This window comes from Oratosquilla oratoria, chromosome 34, assembly GCF_046742065.1.
Source record: "Oratosquilla oratoria isolate Oo_2021 chromosome 34, ASM4674206v1, whole genome shotgun sequence".
In the NCBI taxonomy this organism is placed as follows: domain Eukaryota; kingdom Metazoa; phylum Arthropoda; class Malacostraca; order Stomatopoda; family Squillidae; genus Oratosquilla; species Oratosquilla oratoria.
In genome coordinates this window covers 32,375,348-32,401,637 of record NC_134810.1, presented here as the reverse complement: position 1 = coordinate 32,401,637, position 26,290 = coordinate 32,375,348, and the positions used below count along the sequence as shown (strand labels likewise).

Below are 26,290 nucleotides of genomic sequence, written 5' to 3'. Positions count from 1 at the left end.
CTACCTACATGACTGAAGCCATAGACAGTGTTGCCACTTTTGTAGAGGCGAATTCCCACAGATTAAAGATTTTTTCCCCACAGATTTCCACAAACTGAAATTAAAATCCCACAAAAATTCCCACAAAATTAATACAGCATTATTTCATATAAATTTATTATTGATGAAGAAAATTAAAAATTTTCCTTACAAAAAAAAAAAACAGTTACTTAATATTTAACAACTATATAAACTTAAAAACTAGGTCTTTCCATTATGACTGTTCTGTAGACAGCCTGCAGCTACAGTAGGTCAACCAAAACTTTGCAATACAAACATCATAATGACAATAATTAGATTTATGGTTACCTACAGTCTCAGTTTCTTACTGCATTAAATCAAGATTAATGACATTCTCCTCCTCCTCCTCCTCTCTAGAACCTTTAGCACCGAAATTTCTTATCATGTCATCAGTGGGCTGAAAGTTTACACACGACTGATAATAATGAACCAACCCATACCTTATCTGCAACAATGCCTCTACCGACCTGACCTTTAGACGATTTCTCAGTTTCGAGTGAACAACATTCATTTGAGAGAAAATTCTTTCTACTGAGGCATTTGAAAATGGAAGGGACAATAATGCCAGTACGAAGCCTGAAATGTTTGGGAAAATTTTTTGTCCTGCAGAAATTTCCCTTTCATTTACCTCAGTCCAAAAACTTACTACATTACCCAAACAACTTTTAGGCCACTGCTGAAGACAGATTGAACTCCATTCATTTTCAAGACCATCTAGATCCTCAAAGGTAGACCGATACCTAGCACCAATCAGAGCAACAGGGTCTTTAATCTGCGATGTGGCAATGGAAGGATGGAAATTTTTCAACATCATAAGTATCTCAACATTATCAGGTAAGCGCATCTGAACTTGTTTTATGAGTTCAACCACAAACTCTTTACACCGCTCTTTGATAATTTGAGCTACAGTTAGAACAAGCAGATGCATATGTGGTGAACTCGTATCCAAAGTTCATTGCCTCACATGGCACAACATGATCCAGAAATTTAAGTTTGGGTAGGTTTTCATCAGAACATTTTGACAAGTGCTTTCCATTTACTACAATGTTCATTAGATTACGATACATTGCAATGAGATCCTGTGTTACTTTTGTGACATCTGCAGTTTGTGACTGGAAATTCTTATTAACACTAACTATTTCTTTCAGAGTTTTTCTGACAAACAACAAATACAATTTATTCTGGTCATCTCTGTATGAATCAGACAGGGTTTTCGCTGTGTAACAACGTTCTCTGGAAGCACTCAGGTCAAAATGAAGCTTTAGAGCCTCCCACTGATCGATAATTATACTAACTGCTTCCAACCTTGCCAACCAGCATGTGCCTGCCAGTCCCTGCACCTTCTTAGGTACACTGTTTTCTAACACTGTATATAGCCTGATACTCATTAGTCCTCTTAGGACTAGTAGAAAACCAATTATGAGTTTCTCTAACTACAAAATCAACAATTATAGGAAGGCATTCAGAAGCCTTACTGGCAGCAAGGTGAAGGGAGTGGCACACACACCTAAACAGAGTTAATTCAGGATTATCAACTCTTAAAAGTGTTGAGAGTGAATGAGTTCGACCGATCATCGAACTGGCTCCATCAGTCCCTAGGCCTATCATTTTTTTTTACATCTAGGCCGTCCTCAGCCAAGGATCTTTTAACAGTTTGATAGAGAGTATCAGCTGTAGCATTTTCTATTGGTAGTAGACGATAGAAAGTGTCCACTACAGACTTTTTACTTGTACTGTAAAAACGAATGCAAAGGGCAAGGCAAGATATATTTGCTTCGTTGGTACTCTCATCAACCACCAAGCTAAAAAATTGGTCTCCAATTTAATTTCTTAATTTAACAGCAAAAGATGGAGCAATGACATATTTCTGAAGACGTGCACATTTAGTATGCTACATTCTGAAATCTTGTAATGTGCGTGATTTCATATCCAACTTAGGCAAAAGTTCACCCAAATGATCTACTGATAAAGCTGAGGCATGTTCAGCTATATAAACTGCAATTCTAAGCTCAGCAATTTTGACTGGATCTCTCTCTATGGGACACATAGCATCTTTGATGGACCTCTGGCTCTTGCTTGTAGAGGATTTAGTGTTATCCACGTGTTTCTTGCTAAGAGAGTGACCAATCACGGATTTCATGTGCGCTTGAAAGGAATTTCCGCAAACTTTGCATCGTGCTTTGCTTGCATCACCTGGGACTGACTGTAGCCAACCTAAAACCAAGAAGTAAAAGTTCTCTGATAAATATACAATAGTTATACCATTTCATCCTGCGGTAATTTATATTACGACTACATAAGCACTGAGAAAACGTAGATCTAGCCTAGCGTACACCACACCTTGGTAAAGTAAAATTATCCAGCGGTAATCAATTAATGGATATAAGGAAAGCATACATGTATCTATTTGTATATGCTCTTCATCTATTTTTAACAAGGTAACTTAACAGATTCGAAATTTTTGTCTTTACCTTTAAAACGTTAATCATTTTCCCATGATGGACGGTACCTCTGACTATATTTCCTTGTGCTTTTGTCAGTCATCTTGACTATCACTAGCAAATAAAGTAGGTCCTACAAGCACCGGCCGTCTTGCAGACCGGTATGACTAACAGCAGCTGAGCAACAGAGCTTACTGTATAACTGAAACTGTAGAGTGAAGTAAGCCTCTGGCGAGACTTCCAAAACGTTCCAAGATTCCAACTTCAGCCTGTTGACAAAGGAGTCGAGAGTTTCTACTGGCCAGACCGTGCTTGAACGTATGACGCTTTCGACATATCGCGGGGAGGGTTGACCGTACTTGAACGTATGACGTTTTCGACCTATCGCGGGGAGGGTCGACCGTACTTGAACGTATGACGCTTTCGACCTATCGCGGGGAGGGAAGAGAAATTTTTTCGCTTGGGCTGTGTCTTCATTGTTAAGAAGTAGTCCTCCTCCTCCCCCCTACCCAATCCCTTCCGAGTGCCGACTAAACGAGTGATGGAGTCAGATGGACGCGTCCAGGACGCGTAAGTTATGAAACGGAACAAACTATGATCAACCCCATTCCCAGCTTACCCATATTATGTACCACAGAATTAGTTCCAGTATTTAAAACTGACTGATTCAACACAACCAAGTTATGTATTCCAACAATACTTTTTCAAATTCTCTTATTTATGGAGAATCTTAGTTATTTGTCTGACTAATTGTTGATCCCATAGACTTTCCCACAAACTGTATGGATTCCCACAAAAAATTCCACAAATTAAGACCAAAATTGGTCTCCCCACAAACAGTCCCACGTCAGATCATTTGTCCCACAAATCTGTGGGAAAATCCCACAAAGTGGCAACAGTGGCCATAGAAGACCACTGTCAGGTGACTGGGGCCACGAGGATGTGCCGCTGGGATAAGACGCCCAGGCGCCAAGTCTTGATCACCATCAAGGGTGAGCCCTTTAACAAAATTGACCTGGGGATACGTGGCACGTATGACGTGCGAACGTACATCCCTGATTGTAGTGTATTCACAAAGAAATGTTTAAGTTAATGGCGACATGCGCCTTCTGTTTCTGTTTTGTTCAATGTTGAATTCGCGCGCTTCCCAGAGCGCCATAATGTAAACAGAGTGTGAAATACACACAGTGCCGGAAGCCTATGTTTCCTTCAACCCTTCCGCGTAACCATGGAGAACAGGGAAACTAATTGGCACCTAAGGAAAAACCAATACATAACACTGATCCTCTCCGTGCACAGCGAAACAATCCAAATGCGATATTTGCAGCATGTCTCATGCCACCGAGACTTGCCTCAATAAGTTCAAGGTTGGCACTGAGACTGTTAGAAAGTGCCCCAATTGTGGAAAGAAACACCACGGAATGCCACCTGTCCTGTACGTAAAGCTCAGGCCATTGTCTGTCGGGAGAGGACAGAGAAGCAACGGGACTTCATACCTGCCCCTCTCCCCCGAGGTACATATGTATGGGGCAGCAGGAAACACTCTCCTACAGAAACAAAGCCAACCTAGTGCTCCTGATTTGAACAATCAGGAACACTTTTCCACTATTTCGAACACAAATAATAAATAAACCCCTACTCCTACACAGCTAGTTTCCCCCCCAAAAAAAAAAAACAAAAAAAAAAACAAGCCTACGCCCACGCCCCCAGCACCGACCCCACGAGCACAGGAACGGCAGCCCCCCCCCCCATATCCGTCTGATGTCATCCCCCTACGGGAAGATGACATCAAACTGATTATGTCTGGTGTCGTCGCTGGAATCACCAGTACTCTGGGGGAAAGTGATCCAGAGAAGACATTAGACATGGTGGAGAAGGCTGTCACGAATGCGTTCACCCTACTGAAAAAGAGAAACACCACCACGAAATAAAGGCGAAAGGAGAGGACTCCCTCCTCCTTTCCCGCCTCCTCCTCCTTCCCTACCTCCTCTCCCGCCTCCTCCCTCGCCTCCACCTCCTTTACATCCCCTTCCACTCCCCCCAAGCCCACCGCACCCACTTTCACCATTGGCAAAGCGACACCCACACCATCGAAGGCAAGGAAAGTGCCTTCTGCCAAACCCCCAACACCGTCAAAGTGCCCTTCGGTTTGAATACTCCTCCTCTGATGATGAGGAAAATGTCTATACTGTTAAAAAGTCGCAACCTACCTTGTTTTCTGACCGGCGAGGACAAGATGAGGACGTACTGGAACTCGACAAGGAAGAAAGTCGCCCTGTTCAATAGTCAATTAAGGTTGCTACAGTGCAACATAAACGGGTTCCGCAGTAAAAGCTCGTATCTCCTTGCACTTGCGCAAGAGTATGATTACGATGCCAAGAGACATTGGTAAGGGATGAGGTGCGATTTCCGGGATATCGCATCTTTTCCCTCCCTCGTATACCCACTACTAGGGGGTGCATGATCCTCGTCAAATCATCCATCCCCTGTAGTGAAATCTTGGACCCTATATCATGTGGGGATGGTGTAGAAGTTCTTGCGGTTGGACTCCATCGGGCCCACGAAACGTACACCATCTACAACATATACAGAGGCCATTTTGCGGTACTGGACCTTGGAGAAGTGTGTGCTCTTGCTGCGGACAGGCTCCTCATCATAGGAGGGGATTTCAACGCCCACCATCCATTACTGATGTCGCCCCAATGGCCCAGTGTCGCTGGGCACCACTTAAATTGCGTATTAGATGAATGCCCTGAGAATACGTTGTTGAATGATGGTAATCCGACGCACGTACAAGGTGGACGACTTGATCTGACCTTGGCGACTGCAACTCTGCTCCCTAGGGTAACCTGGGAGGTGCATCCTTGTGTCACCAGTGATCACTTTAGTGTCTCTGTGCACATACGGGATGCACCACCCATACCTGCTGTATTACCTGTTTCCAGATGGAAGACTGCTCTGGCAAACTGGCTGGCCTTTGAGAGATCTGTTGAAGAATGGACAGATTCATACGTTCCACCACAGGACGTGGAAACGTTAGAAGCTGACTTTTCTGCAGCCCTTCAAGTGGCTGCCAGCAGAGCCACCCCAAAGTCTGGCCAGTCCACCAGGGAACATAAGAACAGCTGGTACTCAGACCAATTTGGCCAACTTGTGTGCTGCAGTTCGTGACGCACATGTCACGGCTGCAGATGCGAGGAGAGCACATTTTTTTGAATGGTATGAGGGCTTTAACGCTCACATCTCCCCCAGCAGATCTGTGGTCCAAGCTTCATGGAGCGGCAGGACTCAACCGCGACGCACTGATCATGCCCCTGAATCTGAGGCGCAGCGGTTGGTGCAGGAGTTTGCCTCTCGCTCCAGCAGTACCTCATTCCCGCAGTGTGTTCAAAACACACTTCAGGACCTACAAGGATTGAGGCGCCTTGGTGTTGAGGACATGATGAGTCGGTCGGATGACACTGACATTAGCTTTAAGCTTATGGAGCTAAGGGACACACACAAGGCCAGCTCAGATACGGCACCCGGAGAGGACATTGTCACCTATTCCATGCTGACCCACCTTGGACCAGCGGGTGATGAGGCACTTCTGAATGTGATAAACGCGTCTTGGAGGACTGGCACGCTACCAACAGCCTGGAAGATGGCAATCATAACGCCAATGGGTGCAAGGTTGTTTCTTATGCAGACGACCTTGCGCTCATAATTACTGGTAAAGGGCGGTGTTTTTAGCAGGGCCCAGCACTACTTAAGCACTGTAGCGAACGAATGTTGCAGTTTAGGATTAAAGATCTCCCCTTCAAAATCGAAGGCCATGGCGTTAGGACTCTGGAATGCGGGAGAGCACCTCACCATCCAGGGCCTTAGGCTGGGTCCACCAGTTTCAGTACCTGGGGGTCTGGATTGATGAGAGGCTCACCTTTCAGAAGGAACTATCCTATCTCAAGGAGAGGCTGAAGGCTAGAACCACAGTCATGAGAGCAATGACGGGGAGGGCACTTGGTGCCACACACCAGGTCCTTCGCACGTTCTACGTGCAAGCAGTCCGCAGTTTGGTGGACTACGCTGCCCCACCTCTCATAACTGTGGCGACTGCCACGCTTGAAGACCTAGAGCCTTGCTAACACTCCGCAGCACAGAAAGCTTTGCAGTTGGCTGCGATCATTGGAGGTGACGGCTTTGCAGACATGACCACGGGATACATCGACGAGTTATTAGACTGCCACTCCCAGCCGCTAACCAACGCAGACCTCGAAGACTTGACGAAGTCGGCCAGCGAAGAAGAAAAAGAAACGCAGCAATAAATGGAAGAAGTTGTCGACCAAACTGGCTTGACTTTGGAACGGCTGGCCAAGCTCTGCAACCTGGCTTGACTTTGGAACGGCTGGCCAAGCTCTGCAACCTGGCTAAAGAATTGAAAGAGGGGTCACAGGAATGGGACGACGATATGGTTCGTTCTGTGCAATTTTGCAACAAGGTCGACGAAGTCATGAATCCCTACAAGATGCTCTTTGAACGGAAAAAGAAGCAGCGGCAGCAACTTCCTATCACAATGTTTTTGCAGCCTCGCAAAAAAGAGCCAGTTCCTGCTGCTACTACTACGGTTGCACCTTCGGAAGAAGTGGAAGAGGTGTCCCAGGAAAGGGCACCGCCGTCTGAAGAGACGTAAAATACAATCATCGGCTGCACAGTAGAAGTCATCATCAGCTTCATCATCATCATTTCTACTGCGCAGCAAATTCATCACCATTATCATTCAAACTTTACTTCAATTTTTTTTTTCGTGTTGAGTATAATAACAATTTTTTTTTAGTCATAAGTGTTATTGCTTAACATTTGTCCTTGTTATTAATAGAGTACTGTAATGGGTTGTTAACAGTACAGGGAGGGTTTTAAAAGTCCAAATACACGTTAAATAAATACTGTAAATATGGTGTCCCTACTTCGCGGAAATTCAGTTATCGCGGCCGGTCTCGGAACCAATCTACCGCGATAAACGAGGGATCACCGCATGTGTGTGTGTGTGTATGTGTGTGTGTATATATATATATATATATATATATATATATATATATATATATATATATATATATATATATATATGTGTGTGTGTGTGTGTGTGTGTGTGTGTGTGTGTGTATTCACTTGGTCTTTGGATCACGTGTTGGACTCGTGATCGACAGCTATTTCCCTCCTGGAAGAGAGCTCAGAGCTCGTAGGTCCGATCTATGGGTAATGCTATGACCTTGCACACACACACACACCCAACTCCCCGCCCACGAGAGTCAGAGTAACGACCCGAGGCACAGCGATACCGAAATAATTTCGGCCCTGGGCAGGATTCGAACTGGGTGCTGGGAGCACTTCTGCTTCCCAGTTCAGCGCTCTACCAACTATGCCACCGAGTCGGTGTGTGTGTGTGTGTGTGTGTGTGTGTGTGTGTGTGTGTGTGTGTGTGTGTGTGTATTTACCTTCTTACCTAGTTGTAGTATTTACCTATAGTAGACGCAACGAGAAGTGGCCGCTAAGGCGGGTTTAGGGAATTTCCAGGTGGTGCCACATCTCCACAGATAACACGGCTCGCCCACCCGCCCGCCCGCTCTCTCTCTCTCTCTCTCTCTCTCTCTCTCTCTCTCTCTCTCTCTCTCTCTCTCTCTCTCTATATATATATATATATATATATATATATATATATATATATATGAAAATATCTAAATAGACGAAAACGTTCGCTATCTGTTTTTTTCAATTTTCCGGTGGTTTCTGCAAATATATATATATGTAATGTATTTATCCATGGCGAGAACGTGCGTGTGGATGCAATGCTTTCTGAATGCAGTGTGGGGGCGTGGCCAGAGAAGGGATGGAGTGGCAACGTCGCTCTCTCCCGCTCATATGCCATGTCCACGACTCGAGGAAACGAAACCTTTGTATAAAAACATTGGTTTGATTTTTACCTCAGTGGTGGTGTGTGACAAAAAAATATAATCTAATTATATGTGGCAACATTATAAAATTATAGAATAAAACATAAAATAAAATAAAATTATAAAATAATTATATGTGGCAACACGGAGAATCCCCGTGGTCCGCCCAAAAGGCCAGTTTTCGATGCAGCGAGTATAGTTGTATGTTGCGGGAAGGGGAGCTATGCTCGTGATGTCCCGCCTTTGTATCTCGCAGTGTCTAGTTTGCCTTTAAACTCATGAATGGTTTTTGGGCATACTATTTCATTGTCCAGTTTGTTCCAAGTGTCCACTACTCTATGTGGAAAACTGTTTTTCTTTAATTCTCTTCTGTAGCTGTTTTTTTTTTTATTTTCTCTCCATGTCCTCTTGTATTTCTATTGTCCCAGTTTAGTAAGTCCTCTCTATCGAGTATCTCTGTGCCTTTCATGATTCTGTTGATGGTCAGTAGGTCACCTCTCTCTCTTCTTTCCTCGAGCGTCGGTAACTCCAGATTAGCCAATCTCTCCTTATATGATAGGTTTGCAAGTGCATGTGCCATTTTTGTTGATGCTCTTTGGATTCTTTCTATTTTCTTTATATTCTTTTTGGTACTGGGTGACCACAATGTCGCCGCATACTCTAGTCTAGGCCTTATCCATGTAACCAATATTTTTTTATCATGTCTTCGTCCAAGTGTGTGTGTGTGTGTACACACAAATATATACGAATGTCTATAATGGTGGTTGTGAACATAACATAAGTGGTATAATTGGACGATTTATCAGTGATCCCTGAGTAATAGAGATCTAATACACTAATGATATATTTTTCAACAGTAAGGATTAAATTGCAAATAAGTGAATTAGATATATTCATGGATAATATGAATTATAGTTGTTTTATAGAAATTTGTCTATATCAATGAAAAATATATTATGTTACGTAAAGATTTCCTATGGGCATTTACATGTCCCTATTGTATCGTTTCCATCTGTAAACACAACAAAAACCGTTCACGTTCGGGGACTTTGCTAAAATGTCTGAGGTTTCGGAAGAAAACTCGAAGAAAGCAGAGGATGTGAAGAGTGAAGCAAATGAATATTTTAACAGTAAGGTTTTATGTTATGCAGACGCACAAATATTTGAATAACATATCACACAGTTTAATCTTATTATACTGTAGAAGGAAACGCCGCTATCATGCTTCATCTTCAATTGTCTCCCCTCGTGATCAACTACAATATTGGGATTGTGGAAATTGAATTATATCCATATAACCAAGGAAAAATTGGAAAATTATATGATCATACAGTTAGGAATATTTCATGTCAACCTGTAATGTGCTGAATTGTACCATCGTCAAAGCCGTGTTTGTGTAAAATTTTGCTAGGCAGAAATAGGGACTCTTGCAGGAAATAGATTAATGGAAAACGGTTTTTTATACAACCAGCAATGTAATCCAAGTATGTAAAATATATCCATTGAAAATGACACTATTGCCATTAGTTCTAATTTGAATTCAGGATATTTATTTTTGTATTCAAAACTAGGTTTTTCCAATGATTGGTATTTGTGAAAGTATTTATCAATTTCTCTGATGTTTCACTATCTCTTCAGATAGTTTGCCATCACTTCATTTAACAGTATTCCGTTTGGTGTCAGGAATGAATGGGAGCTCATTCTTTTGCAATGGCCCATCCACCTCCTATTATTATTATTGTGTGCTCCTAACTTATTTGTCTAGTTCTGTTATTTTCTTTTCTTTATTATTTTATACATTTCATTTTCATCCATGTATAACCCCTCCTAGATTTCCTTATATATAATTTGAGTTCATACTTTATATTTTCCTTACTGTTTATTTTGCTCCTTTTATTTTCCCCATTTAACCCTTGTCAGATATAATTGTAATTCTTTATTTTTTTCTTTGTGGTCTGTAATTTATTTAGTTTATTCCTCTCACTAGTGTATAGCTCAGTAAAAAAAATGGTAAAATTTTACTTTCGACCATTGTTGGAATATAGCAATACAAAATTAAATAGTAATTTTGTAAATTAAAATGTATGAATGTAATATGCAATTTTGTGTGCGGAAATGAAAATAAAAAAAGTTGCTAAAACAGATTTCTTAAGTAACGAAGTCGTGTACTACGAATGGTACGCCATGTTTGTTATGGTAGATTCCGACGTCGGAGAAATGAAAGGACGATAAATTTGTCTAAACTAAAGTAAACTAACCTAACCTGTAAAATTTTACTTTCGACCATTGGAGGAATATAGCCATACAAAAGCTGAGAGAGTGGTTGAAAAGCCCGCCAACGTCTCTCACGACGACGAGGACCAGCCGGATGATATCTAATTTGCAGGTAATGATTTATTAAACACAGGTTAGGTTAGGTTAGTTTAGTTTAGACAAATTTATCGTCCTTTCATTTCTCCGACGTCGGCATCTACCATAACAAACATGGCGTACCATTCGTCGTACACGACTTCGTTACTTAAGAAATCTGTTTTAGCAACTTTTTTATTTTCATTATATGCAGAGAATGAGATCCTATGGAAGAGCACATGAAAATGATAGGCACACAGGTCCGTGGAAAAAACCTTCATTCCATTACATAACACATGCACAACCAGCTAATGCAATAAGCATCCATATTGTAGATACGTGCTAATCCAAGCGTGGCGCCGCAATTGCCGATGTATTGTTTACATGGCCATCTTTTGCGGCCAGTTGGAATATGTATGCATCAGTTTTAACGCTTGTAGTGTTCAGCGCAGGGTATTCAAATTATCTTGTTCAGCAAGTGTATGCCCAGTTTTTCAAAACTTTACTACTTTTTACTGATATAAATACAAATTTTGATATTAGCCATGGCAAATTAGTTTTCCGAGTAAAAATTTAAAGACAAGAAACTTTAAAATATAATATTTAATGCATTTATAATGTTTATTAGCCTCTACTCTCTTAGATATGAGCAACTTTGAAATTGTTGGTAATAGTGCAGCTGTGGAATCATATTGAGATTCTCCAATACTCTTGTTTGTAGTAGTCATAGAACGTAGTCGTAGAGGGTGTTATTGACAACTAATACATCATTCTGGTATGGATTTTAAGATGTTGGACAGGCTATGCTATGCCTATTACATAGTTGGCTATGGCTGTGATAGCAAATATATGAAATAACTATTAGTAATATGGTCAGTATTCCATGTCGTGGACCATGTCCATGACCATGAGTCTAGACTAGTAGAGGTCTAGAGACAAGACTTAATTTTCTTCTTGGTTTCATGATAATAGACATGAGCTGCTGAAATAAGGCTGTTCATTCAGACTATCATGATTATAGATAACATGATTAAACAAAATAACTCCTTTGAAAGTAAAATTACTATAGTCTTTTTTCTATTTCAGTAAGCTGGTGTAAAAAATGATGTACCGATATCAACATAAATTTAAGTTAGGTCTTAGGATAGTTGTAGTACTCACTGGTTAGTGTACTGAGAGGCAATCTAAGGGTAAGGGCTAAGGCACCTATATATGCACTTTTTAATGTGACAGTAGAGTTCTTTTAGCTGCATATACATTACATTGTGCATACATTACATTGATGGAACATGTTACATGATAGGTGTTAGTAAGAATAGTATAAAAGGAAGGTTCTACATTGTTTTTGACATGCTCAGGTGATTTTTGGAGCCATAAAACCCATATATACCAAGTTGCATGTCAGTTGTGCCAGGGGTTTGGATTTTACAGATGATTATCTCTAAATTGACAATAGCTGCCATGGCAACATGAAAGGTGTTAGTAAGAATAGTATAAAAGGAAGGTCTTACATTGTTTTTGACATGCTCAGGTGATTTGTTAACCCATAAAACCTGTATATACCAAGTTGCATGTCAATTGGGCCAGGGGTTTGGATTTTACAGATGATTATCTCTAAATTGACAATAGCTGCCATGGCAACATATTAAAGGTGTTAGTAAGAATAGTATAAAAGGAAGGTCTTACATTGTTTTTGACATGCTCAGGTGATTTGTTAACCCATAAAACCTGTATATGCCAAGTTGCATGTCAATTGGGCCAGGGGTTTGGATTTTATGGATGATTGATTATCTCTAAATTGACAATAGTTGCCATGGCAACATGATAGGTGTTAGTAAGAATAGTACTAAAGGAAGATCCTGCATTGTTTTTGACATGCTCAGGTAATTTATTGACCCAAAAAACCTTCATATGCCAATTTGCATGTCAGTTGGGCCAGGGGTTTGGGAGTCATGGATGATTATCTCTTACTTGACAATAATTCCCATGGCAACATGGTAGGTGTTAGTAAGAATAGTATAAAAGGAAGGTCCTGCATTGTTTTTGACATGCTCAGGTGATTTGTTGACCCATTAAACCTTCATGTGCCAAGTTGCATGTCAATTGGGCCAGGGGTTGGATTTCATGGATGATTATCTCTAAATTGACAATAGTTGCCATGGCAACATGATAAGTGTTAATAAGAATAGTATAAAAAGAAGGTCCTGCATTGTTTTTGACATGCTCAGGTGATTTGTTGACCCAAAAAACCTTCACGTGCCAAGTTGCATGTCAATTGTAATGATAATCATTTCTAAATTGACAACTTAATAGTTGCCATGAAAAAGCAATTTTGGTATGATGGAGATGTTCCTCATTATTTTTGACATGCTCAGGTAATTTGTTGGCCCATAAACCCCAAGTATTCCAAATTTTAATAAAAGCGGACCAGTGGTTTAGAGTCTATGTATATTTCTTTACCAGAATCTTTACAAATTACTACCCTTAATTCAAACCTTTTGTTATGGTAAAGTCTAGCCAAAAATATGGGATAAAAAAACAATTCAAAAAATTGTATCTCCCTTATTTTTCAAACTATTTAAGACATTTAAAAAGCATTTTGTTTCTAATTAAATTGTCTTTCATGTGCAACAAGAATTTAAGGGATACAATTTTTTTTTTTTAATTTTGTGCCCATACCCACATATTGTCAGAATACTGCTCCTATAATTATAATTACAGCAACTTACCTGCTTCACCGTGCAACATATATGAAAATATGTGGTAAAATTCTAGAATCATACAAACATGGATATTGAATGTGAAACTTTCATTGCCCTACAGATAACCTTATATAACCTAAACTAATGTGACCCAACTTAACCTAACTTAACTATTCCATAGAAAAAATACATCTTTCAAATGTGAAAGAGAAATGTGAAAAATGTGTTTGTGTGATACTGGAAAAGAACAAAATATGCATTCCACCTACTCCACCAAACTCCTCCAGACATGCGGTCTACAGAGGAAGCCCTCCCGTAACAGGCAAGAGATACATTAGCATGATGACTGCATTCAGGTCACCATCCAGTGTGAAAACAATTCCACCTCAAAATAGGTCTGGGCACAAAAGCATATTGCCCTATATGCACAATCACTACACCTCATCATATATTGCCCCAGTTTAGTCACAGACAACAACACAATATCTCTTCCTTGAGTAATATGCAATTTTCTTGGCAGAAATCAATAACAAAAAAGTTGCTAAAACCCATTTACAAACGAACGAAGTAGCGGCAGTTGAATGATACGTCATGTTTGTTTTGATAGATGCCAAGGTTGAAGAAATGAAAGGATGATAAATTAGTCTATTCTAACCTAACTTAATGAACCTATGTAACCTAACCAATATTTAGTAATTTGGTACCACAAATTCTAAAGATCATCCGGGTTGTCGTCATCCTGGATGCTGATGGCCTAATTATTATTGTAGCTCGGGCAATTAACAGACGACAGTAGAACCTTATGTCCTCTCATAAAGTCCAAGGAAGCCCTGTGTCTTTGTAACAGCACTTATTAATGTCACCTGGAGTTGGAGAACACCCAGTCCACAACTTGAAAGTCTTGGTCTGATAGTGACTGGACTGGCATGGCATCTGGACCGTATCATAGTGGCTTCGTTCATCAGTAAATTTGCTTGTAGCAAGGTTTTTTTTGTTTTTTTATTTCCGCCAAGAAAATCGCATATTATGTTCATGTATTATGATTTAAGAAATTAATATTTAATTTTCTAATGTTATATTGTGTAGGTGTGCATAACTAAAATAATATCAGCAAATCCAGGTACTTTGTCAATTATTTAGGAGCCATGGGTCTCCTGGAAGAGATCTGGGGACGGTGGATTGATTGATTGATTGATTGATATGTTATCACGGTTCAATAATAACATTTGCTCTAGATCAGTGGTTCTTAACCTTTTTACTACCACGCCCCCTCTAGGAACTGTTCTTTTCCTCCACGCCCCCCTTGCATCTATAGACCCCCCCTTGCAGGGAGGGGGGGTCAATACATTGGAAAATTTGTATGGCTGGGAGACTTTTGTAAATAAATTTAGTGACGACGATACTTCTACATTATCTCATAAACTTACCTCTACATTACTGACCCATTTCTTCTCAAGAAAATAACATGTAACTGGTCAAATTTCTACTTTTCTCCTGAGCCTCAGTGCCCCCCCTGAAAATCACTTACGCCTCCCTAGGGGGGCGCGCCCCCCAGGTTAAGAATCACTGCTCTAGATCATATGGAGTATATCATAAACAGGACGTTTACTCTCTGTGTTTGAGAATATATACATACATATACCAAAGGCTTTTTCCCCCTTACATGGGGGGGTAGCCAAAAAGAAAAAGGCATAGAAATCACTCCCACCCATTTCATTTCCCACTCCCCTCCACCCTCCTCCCTCCCTCCTATCTTGGCACCTCCTGGATGACGGGTCATCCCTGCATCCTGTCCACTGCCCTGGGTCAGAAGCAGTGAGAATATATACCTATCATTTATCTCAAGTGTATTTGTTTTTATACTAAGAACCACCAGTATTAGGATTAGGTGGTTGTGGTATCTTTTCTTCTATTCTTGCTTTTTTGAGTTACATATATTACAAGGCTATTCTTAATTTCTAAATCTTTTCTCCACTCCTTTTCATTCTTGTTATAATTTTTCTTTATTAGTTCTTTTTCCACCTAATTTCTCCACATATACATTTGTCATAGTCTTCAGTTTTCTTGCCCACATTTTCTTTTCTTTTATCAATTCTATTGGAAGTGGCTACATAGCTGTTTATCTGTCAAATAGCCTATATGACAGTATATAGCTATTTAGCTGGTAAGAATCCTGTATGCTGTACAGTAAGAACCTATATTTGAATTATATTCATGTTGGAATATTTTAAATGAAAACTGCAATAGTAAGTGTGAGATGCATTTCATTAAAAAAGAAAATTATATTAGTTTTCAAAATATTCATTATTAAACCTTAAAATCCTAATTAGTTTCATGCATTACCCAAGTCTCAGTAGTATCTGTTACTAATACAGCAAAATTTAAAACAGCACTACGAAGTGTCTGGATGAACTACTTAATGATTTTTGTTAATTTTACCCACTCCATTGCATACATACATACATATACTAAGGCTTTTTCCCCCTTACAAGGGAGGTAGCCAAAAAGAAAAAGGCATAAAACCATTCCCACCCATTCCATCCCTAAATACACTCCACCCTCCCACCACTCCATTGCAACATGCCCAATTTAGTTAACTTATTTTCTAGCTTCTATGATACATTTTCCCCTATTATATTTTATTTCTTGTGGCTGGCACACCAGCACTGTATGGCCTCAGTGAACCCCTCCTGAATGGGCACAAGTCTGGGAAGCCCATCACATAAGAATGTGAGGGACCCAGGGCTCAGGCTGGCTAGCCAATTAAAGAAAGTACAGTGGAAACTCAATATTCGAACTTAATTCATTCCAAAAGGCTGTTCGAGTATCAAAAAGTTCAACTACTGATACCCATAAATCAGGTAATTCGTTCTAACCTTAGCAAAACCTTAAGTTTACAAAAATTTCAATGTAATTTTTTTTAATAATTTTGATTTGTATGTACTATAAGTGAAGGCTGGTGATGGATAACGTAGAAGAGGAGGGGAGAAGGATAGGGAGGAGGAGGAGGGAGGTTGTTCATCAGAGGATGAGTCTCCATCCATGAAAATATCTGGTAACTTGTCACCTGGTGTGATTCCTGCGAACCCACCTACTAGTGGAGGGCTGTGGCTCACTGACGCTTGCCCTCTCACTAGGTTCCTTTTTCAACAAGAATCTGTCTAATGTGATCTGCCTTTGCCTTTTTTTCAAAATGTCTCTGAAATGCTGCATCAAATTTTCATCAAAATGGTGTATGTTTCTGTGTATGGCAGCAACATCAGGGTGGTCTCTCTCCAAAAAGTTTCATAAAGTTTCCCAACTCTGTCCCCTGCCACAAATGTTTCTTGATCTCTGCAGTGTAGACTCTTTCCTTGCTGTTCCCCTTCTCCTTCCCTGAAGACAACTCCTCAGTTACCTCCTGCAGCTGTTCCTGGTGAAGTTGACGCAGCTCGTCAGTGGTGAGGTCTTCAGAGTGTGCTTGCACCAGCTCCTCCACATCATCAAGTCCACCTCAATGCCTATGGCCCTCCCCAGAGACACAGTGTCCTCCACTACAGCAGACTCCTGGACTGAAGGCTCGATTCCCTCAAAATCCTTGGTTGTCACACAAGTCGGCCAGATTTTTCCAGGCAGACTGCAAAGACCTCACAGAAACTTAACCCCAGGTTTTACCTACAGTATAAGCCTTGGGCATTGGAGGATATTGATGTGATTCTTGCAAAACTCCCTCAGAGTGAGCCCAGTTTCAGAAGTCACCTCAAACACCTCAAAAAGTGCTTTTGTGTATAGCTCCTTAACCACTTCACTCCGGGCCAAAATCTCGTGGGCAGCATTAGCTGCCAGACGTACGATGTTGCGTCATAATACTCGCATCATAAAAAATAGTCACCGCTTATATTGATCGTTCTCTCTTTCACCCGTGAATTTTGATAACCATAGAAAATGTGATGAAGTCAGTTTAGAGAGTATGTCAGTTGTGCAGGGACAACTACAATAAATATAATCAAGACGCCGATATGGCAGCCTCGCGTATCCACTTGCTCCCCATGCCGCCTGCGTAGGCGGCACCATATGGAAGGGGTTAAAGCTGGCAGTGACATTCTGGTCCATGGGTTGGATCAGTGGTGTGGTGTTAGGGGGGAGGAACATCACTTCAGTGAAGTGATACCCCTTACCTAATTTTTCTTCCATGCCTGGAGGGTGTGCAGGGGCATTGTCCATCAACAAGAAGGCCTTGAGTGGTAAATTCTTCTCTGTTAGACATGTCTTCACTGTAGGAGGAAACACCTCCATAAACCACTCCGTGAAGAGCTGCCTGGTTGTCCAGGCTTTCTTGTTTGCCTTCCACACTGAGTTTGCTCTTTTGCACACCATTCTTCTTGAATGGCCTGGGGTTTTCTGAATGGTACACCAGCAGTGGTTTAATTTTGCAGTTGCCACTAGCATTGATGCACAGAAGCAGGGTTAGCCAGTCTTTCATGGGCTTGTGTCTAGGGTTCATCAAATGAGATCTTGGTACTTGGGATCTCATCATTCTCTTAGACATTCATTCCCAGGAAAGGTATTTGATATTCCTGGGACTATCCCGGCACACAAGAAGTGAAGCACATGTAACATGTCTCAGGATTCCCAACTTTTCCATGGGGACAACAATTTAGTGAAACCCCATGATTTTCCTGGGACACTGGGATCATCTCTCTCCCTGTAATTAGAAATTTCTTGTAATCAGTGTTTATTATTAGTAATGAAGTATCGACATTTTCTGGATTACTTCGTCCACCTGATTTACTGACGCTATCCATTTGTTTCCCACACATTTCACATTCATTTTTCATCATCAGATAAGAAGTAATTGAGATCATATGCTACTCTGAAAAACTCGGGCACGAAATCCTAATAAGCAACCGAGAGCGGAAAGAGGGAGGGGGTGGTAGGGAGGGGGAGGGGGTAGCAGATGTCCTGACCATGTAATACATTAACCATTTATAAATATACTTGGTATTTTCTTTATATACTTATGTTTTCTTTTGTGTTATCCACAAAAATGTGCTAGTATGTATACTGTATATATATGTTATGTACAGTATTAAATATTCATATTAAGTATAAGGTTAACATAATTAACGTGTCATGTGTTAAAAATGTTATACTGTACTTCAAACCTTCCCGATGTATCGACGGGAAACTGAGACATACCATGATTTCCCTGTATTCACCGAGACAAGTGGGAATCCCAGGAAATTTGTGAGATCTCTAGCTTGTGGAAGGCTCAAATAGCTTATGCTGAGAAGATACTGGGAGTAGTACTATATATGAGGGTCATTCCAAAAGTAATGCCTCCTATTTTTTAACTCAAAAAGTTGAAGAGCTATGAAGACGGGAGTGGCACCATTAAAACGAATGACCTTTTGTGCTCCAGAATTTATTTTTCTATGTAGTCAGCACCATTCTCAATGCACTTTTGACAGCAATGAACGAGAGCCTTGATGTCTTGGTTGTAAAAGTCAGCACCTGCCAAAGCGGTCCATTTTTTCACGGCTGTGATTACGGCGTTGTTGTTGGGGAAATGCTGCCCATGTAATGTGTCCTTCAGAGGTCCGAACAAGTGGAAGTCTGATGGCACCAGATCGGGACTTTACGGTGGGTGAGACAGCACTGTCCAGCTGAACTTTGTCACACATTCTGTGGTCTTCAAACTTGTGTGTGGCCTGGCATTGTTATGTTGCAAACGGAATGTTTCCCTTTTCTCTGGCCTTACACGGGCAATCTGGGCCTTCAGTTTGGTCAACGTTTCATCATAACAGTCAGAGTTGACAGTCACCCCTGGTTCCAAGAAATCCAGAAAGATGACGCCCTTCCTGTCCCAGAAGACGGTGCACATCACTTTGCCTGCAGATGTCTGCGTCTTGAACTTCTTTGCTGGGGAGTGTGAGTGGTGCCATTCCATCGACTGCCGTTTGGACTCCGGCTTGTAGTGGTGACACCATGTCTCGTTACCAGTGATGATGTGGTCCAAGAATCCATCACCTTTGGCTTCGTACCGATCCAACAAGTCCTGACAAACATCCCGTCAGTGGTCCTTTTGGTCCTGCGTGAGCATTTGTGGAACCCACCTAACACACACTTTGCTGTATCTTAGGGATGACAACATCGTTTCCAGTGCACTGACACCCACATCCAACTCTACACGCTTTTCATTCACCGTCAATTGCTGATCAGCGCGGATGAGTTGATTGAGGTACTCTTTGTTTTCCAGGGTGGTGGCTGTGTATGGGCGTCCAGAGCGCACTTTGTCACTCATATCTCTGTTGCCACTCTGAAATTGATGAACCCATCTCCTAACTGTGCTGACATCAACTGCATTGGCTTTGTAAATGTTCAGACACTGGTGAATGTTGATTGGTTCAATTTTTACAGAGATTGCTTTCTTAGTGTCACACCATCAATATCTGCAACAGAGATGAAACTTTCAGATCATGAGTGCATAAGTTCAGTCATCATAACAATGCAATTTACAATCCCCTGGGATCCCTTCGGGCAGAATAAAAAAAAATAGGAGGCATTACTTTTGGAATGACCCTCGTAGCTTGGGAAAATTATGAGACCCTGGGATACCGGGGTCTTGTTTGATGAACCATACTTGTGTCCTGGCAAATACTTCTCTTTGTTTTATAGGTCCTGTTTGGTAGTTTCTTCCAAAACAGGCCTGTTTCATCACAAAGGCCTATTGTGGGCTTAAGCGCTTCTTATCCACAAATTTCTTAAATTCAGGCACAAACGTCTTGGTGGTGACTTTGTCAGCACTTGCGGCCTCACTGTGCCTCACAACAGAATTAATTCCAGTTCTCTTTTTGAAATTTCCAAACCACCGTTTACTAGTTTTAAAATCTTCGCTGGAGTCAGAGGTAGTATCACAAATAAGATCTTTATGGGGCCACTTAGCCTTTGCACAAATCATGCCATTTAACATAGAATCACCAGCCATCAACCTTTCATTTATCCCACAATGTTCCTCACCAATTACTCCCACTGTTCCTCTCCTAATTCTCTCAAAACCTTCCCATAAGCCTTCCCATAATAGGTAAAGTAATAGCATGGTAGATATACAAATTTCCTTGTGCCTAACTGGCCACATATTTATTAGCTGTTTTGTTACAGAACAACAGTATGACCAAGCAATAGACCTATACAGTAAGGCTATTGAACTCAACCCCAATGTTGCTATATACTATGGAAATCGAAGCCTGGCTTACCTACGCACAGAATGCTTTGGATATGCTCTCCAAGATGCCACCAAAGCCCTGGAACTTGACAAGACATATGTGAAGGGTTACTATCGCAGGGCATCTGCCTACATGTCCTTAGGCAAATTCAAGTTGGCTCTGAAAGACTATGAGACGGTGAGGAATTTACATTTGTTTTGGATATTGAGGATTAATACTTTCATCATTGTTATGTACAGATATTTGGTACTATCAAACTTTACTAATATTGTTACCTTGTGTGAACACTGGGGTGAGGTATTGCTTTTGGGTTAAGGTCAAAGTCAGGGTCAGAAAATTTGAAAAAAGTAAAAAAAAAAAAAAGGCTATAACCTGATCTGTGGACTGGGTCTAAGAGCTCAGTCAGCTTCAGCTGTATTTCTTGCTTTTTTCACTAATGGAGAGTAGAGAACTGGCAACTGCTCCCCTCCCCTCACCACTTTAAGCCGTTCTCACACTAATACAGCTTAGACAATAGTCCAAAGTTGCTTCTAGGAGAGTTATGTGGGAAGGGCTGAGAACCATTGGGACCCACTGTGGGGCTGTGGCAACTATTTATTCTCTCTAAATCAACTTTAGCTGTATTTATTACACTTTTTTACACATGGAGAACTGGCAACTGCTCCCCTTCCTCTATCACTTTCAGCAGGTGACATAGAAACAGTCCCATACTAATACAGCACAAATAATGGTTCAAAATTTCTTCTTAGAGGGATCTGTGGGAGGGCCTGTGGACCATTGCTAGCCACCGTGAGGTTGCAGGTTTTCTACTTAGTGAAAACCAAGGCAACAATTAATAAGATGATGTATTTACCTAGTTGTATTTTACGGGATGAGAGATATGCTCGTAGTGACCCGTTTTCGTATCTCTTCGCATCCAATTTATTCTTAAAATTGTGCATAGTTTTGGCATTCACTGTTTCTCCATTCAGTTTGTTTCAGACATCAATCACTCTATGTAGGAAGCTATTCTTTTTCAGGTCTTCTATAAGTGTCCTTTAGTTTCTTTTCGTGTCCTCTTGTTTCTCTTCTGTCCCACTTTAATAACTCATCTCTATCGAGGATTTCCATCCCTTTCATAATTCTGTAAATGGTCAATAAATCACCTCTTTCTCTTCTCGGTTCCAGTGTTGAAAGATGTAGTTCATCCAATCTTTGTTCATATGTCAGATTTGCCAGTGTAGGTGCCATTTTTGTCGCTGCTCTTTGGATTCTTTCTAATTTTCTTATGTTCTTCTTTGTGCTGGGTGCCCACAATGTTGCGGCATATTCTAGTTTAGGTCTTATCAGTGTAACCACTATTTTTTAACCATCTCCTCATCTATGTAGTCGAAGGCCACTTTCATTGATCTTAGTAAGTTAAAAGTCTCTCCAAATAATTTGTTGACGTGTTTGTCAGGTGTCAAGTCGCTTGAGATGATTACTCCCAGGTCCCTTTCTGAATTGACTTTTTTGACTTCTTTGTTTCCAATTTTGTATTGACCCGATACTCTATTTTTGCTTTTTCCAAATTCTATTATGCTACATTTCTTGATGTTGAAGCTCATCTCACATTTCTGACTCCATTCCCATATTTTGTCTAGGTCTTCTTGTAGCGATCTACAATCTTCTTCCGTTTTTACTCTCTTGAGTAATTTGGCATTGTCATCAAAGAAACTCATGTAACAATTTACTCCCTCATTCATATCATTTATATATATGGCAAACATTAAAGGAGCCAATACAGAGCCTTGCAGGATGCCACTTTTCACTTCTTCCCAGTTCGAATTTTTGTCTCTAAGTACCACTCTCATTTTTCTTCCAATTAAGAAGTTCTTCATCCATTCTAGCAGCTTACCCTGTATTCCTCCTATTATTTAGATTTTTCTTATCAATTTTTTATGTGGAACCTTATCGAACGCCTTCTGCAAATCCAAGAAAGCACAATCTACCCAGCCATCTCTTTCTTGTATTATCTCAATTAATCTCGAGTAAAAGGAAATTAGGTTTGTGGTACATGGTCTTTCACCTTTAAAGCCAAATTGTTTAGTGTTTATTATTTTATTTTCTTCCAAGTGTTTGGTCCATTTATTTCTGATGACTTTTTCACATATTTTTGCTACTGTGCTTGTAAGGGATACCAGTCTGAAATTTGTAGGATCTTCCCTATTTCCTCCTTTGTATATTGGTACTATGTTTGCATCTTTCCAATCTTGCGGTACCTTTCCCTCTTGGAGTGAGGAGTCTATTATCTTGTATAGTTTGTCTGTCAGTCTATACACTCTTTCAGTATCCAGTTTGCAATTCCGTCTGGTCCGTGCAATTTCCTGACATCTAGGCTTTTTATTTGATCTCATTTCTTTTTGTGTTAGCTTTATTTCCTTTTGGGTGATCTTTCTTGTTTTCTATCTTCCCAAAATTGTGAGCTCTCAATTGTAATAACTGACCTGAAATGTCTGATCATGACTTATGCCATTTCTATATCATCTATATATTCTTTATCTCCTTCACGCAATTTCACTATTTCATGTTTATCCTTTAGTTTTTCATTTATATATCTGTAAAAGAGTTTAGGTTGATCCTTACATTTGTCTATAATATCTTTTTGGAATTTCTTTTTTCTTTCCAGCATATATTCACATATTTGTTCCTAAGTTTTATATGTTTGCCATTTGGATGTTTTTTGTCTTTTTTCCATTTTTTCCTGGCTTTCCCTCCTGTCTCTAGCCTCACTGCACCTTTTGTTATACCAGCACTTTATATAAATCTCTTTTTGTTTCTCTATTGGTACATATTTGTCAATTCCTTCTTTGTACTTTTCTTTGAATATGTTCCATTTGTCTTCCATCTTTGTTTCCTCTTTGGAAGATTTGTCCCAGTTAGTGTTTTGGAATTTTTTTCTTAGTTTTTCAAAATCTGTTTTGTTGTACATTAATCTTCCTTCTGTATGCTTATCGTTTCTACCTACTTTGTACTGTACTTTTAATTCAAACTCTATTAGTATATGGTCACTCTTTCCAATTGGTGTTTTGTACTCAATTTTGTTCACAATATCTGGTTCAGAAGTTAATATTAAGTCTAGTTTCGATGGTTCCTCATTGTTTCTATATCTATTATTTTCCTTGATCCATTGAGTTAGGGTGTATTCGGTGGTCATGTCTAGTAGGATGTTACTCCAATGATCTCCCCCTTTACTATCATTTCTTCCCAGATTGTATCTGTTGCATTAAAATCGCCCATGATTACTATGTTTCCATCCTCTTTTAGTAACTCATTTAGCACATTCATTGTGTCTTCCAGTAATTTAGAATGTTTGCTATCCGATCAAGCCTGTGTTTTTGGTGGTATATACACTACAACAAATTTTCTGCCTTTCATCCTTTTGTTTACAATTTTGATCATAATTAATTCTACATTGCCTTGGCCTTCATTTATTTTTGTCACATTTAGACCCTTTTTGGTCAATATCATGACACCTATTTGCTTTTCTGTTCTATTTTTCACCCAGTGGTTGTATAGACCTTGTCCCACTATGCTTGTTGATATATTTCCTTACAGCTTTGTCTCCACAATTCCCATGATGTCATGTTTTTCCATTTCTAGATAGTCATTTAGTTAATTGATTCCAGGGATCATGGCGTCGATATTTGTGTATGCCACCTTTAATTTCATATTATCCTTCCTTTTTTATTGGTTTAAGTTTCCATTTTTTTTATGTACAATTTTTTCAGTCTGAAGTCCAGCACTCTAAAAAAAAATTGTTTTTTTTTTTGTCTGTTCTTTTCTCAGTTCTGTCATTGGCTTCAGTTCTGAGAGCTTTGTCTTTCTCTTTTTCCTCATCACTCATTTCCTTTTGTATCCATATATGTTTGAATTTCTCGCTGTTTGCCAATTTAACCACTTTTGTTAATGTCTCCTCTGCTATCATTTGAGTTCTTAGTTTAATTTTCAGCAGTCTGTTGTTTTTCTTTTGAATATTTGCCTATTCTGTGGATTTCATCCATTTCTTTATAGAGATTTTGTCCTTCATCCTGTATTTCTTTCAAAATTTCCTTAGCTAATTCCTTCTCCTTTTCTCTTTGGTATCTGTACATATCATGTTTTTCCTGGATACCATGGACCACAATGCACTTACCTTTGTCAACTGTATGTCTCATCCAATTTTTCTTTTCTTTAATAACTTTTATGACTTTCTTTTGTATTTTCCTCCTTCCGTGTTTGTACTATTTCACTAAAGGATATTTCTTGATTTTCCTGTTCTTGTTTCCATTGATTTTTTTATTTCAGTGTGGTCTATTTCCTCTCTTTGTTGGTTCATTTTTTCTTTCTTTTTTCTCTTTCTCCATTATGCCAAAACTATACCCACTTCAAGAATTGGAATATTTTACTGGTCACTTCGAGTACCATAGCCTACTCATTGCATACAATAACAGCAAAAGGTTTCCTTCATTTTCGGCGATAAACCGCTTGATTGGCGAGCTCAGCGCAGCACTTCCTTTTGCTTCTGTGTCTGGAACATGTGTATATATATGTATATGCAAAGGTAATGGGCCTGGGATTGGAGATGGTTAAAGAAAATGGAAAAAAATAGGAGATAAGCCAGTTGTTAATTGCTGATGACGCTGTGCTTATAGGAGGAGCAGAGGAGGGATTAACCCCTTCCATACGGTGCCGCACACGTAGGCGTCATGGGGAGCGAGTGTATTCGCGAGGCTGCCATATCGGCGTCTTGATTATATTTATTGTAGTCGCCCCTCCATAATGACATTCTTTCTAATTCTTTTGTAATCGCATTTTCTATGGTTATCAAAATTCACGGGTGAAGAGAGAACGATTGATATAAGCGGTGACTATATTTTATGATGCGAGTATTATTACGACACGTCGTATGGCTGGCATTGGTTGCTGCCACCGAGTTCTAAGTCCATGACGCCTACGTGTGCGGCACCGTATGGAAGGGGTTAAGGAAGTTAGTGATGGAGTTTGGTAAGGTGTGTGAGAGGATTAAGTTGAAGATAAATGTGGGTAAAAGTAAGGTGATGAGATGTACAAGGGGAGAGGATGGCAGCAAATTGGAAGTGAGCATTAAGGGAGAGAAACTGGAAGAAGTGGATAGGTTTAGATACTTGGGTGTGAATGTGGCAGGAAAGGGAGGAGTGCAGGTGGAAGTAGAATGTAGATTGAGAGAAGTAAATGCATTAGGGGATCAAAAAATGTAATGAAAAATAGACATTTGAAAATGAATACTAAGAGGAGATTGTATGAAGGAGTGATTGTGCCAACAGCACTGTATTGGGCAGAAACATGGAACATAAGAGAGGAAGAGTTTAAATGTGTTTGAGATCAAATGTCTGAGAAGTATGGTAGAGAGTAACTAGGCTGGATAGAATTAGAAATGAAGAGGTAAGGACGAGAGTGGGGGTGGAAAAGGAATTGGGAGATAGGGTTGATGAAAGAGTAATGGGATAGTTTTGATGTAAAGAATGAGTGAAGAAAGCTTAGTAAAAGAGGTGGGGAAGGCAAAGGTGGATGGAGTGAACATGAGAGGGGCAACTGAGGATGAGATGGATGGATGGGGTAAAAGATGC

The 26,290-nt window shown here is 40.2% G+C and overlaps 1 protein-coding gene across 1 annotated transcript in view; it reads left to right on the top strand.

The window, feature by feature from the left end:
• The first annotated feature begins 9,402 nt into the window (after positions 1 to 9,402).
• Positions 9,403 to 26,290, top strand: part of PpD3 (protein phosphatase D3) — a 51,204-nt gene continuing 34,316 nt past the window's right edge. The window contains exons 1-2 of the mRNA XM_076173327.1: positions 9,403 to 9,558; positions 20,620 to 20,861. Coding sequence (XP_076029442.1) covers positions 9,486 to 9,558; positions 20,620 to 20,861 — 315 coding nt within the window. The 5' untranslated portion in view covers positions 9,403 to 9,485. The remainder of the gene's footprint in view (positions 9,559 to 20,619; positions 20,862 to 26,290) is intronic.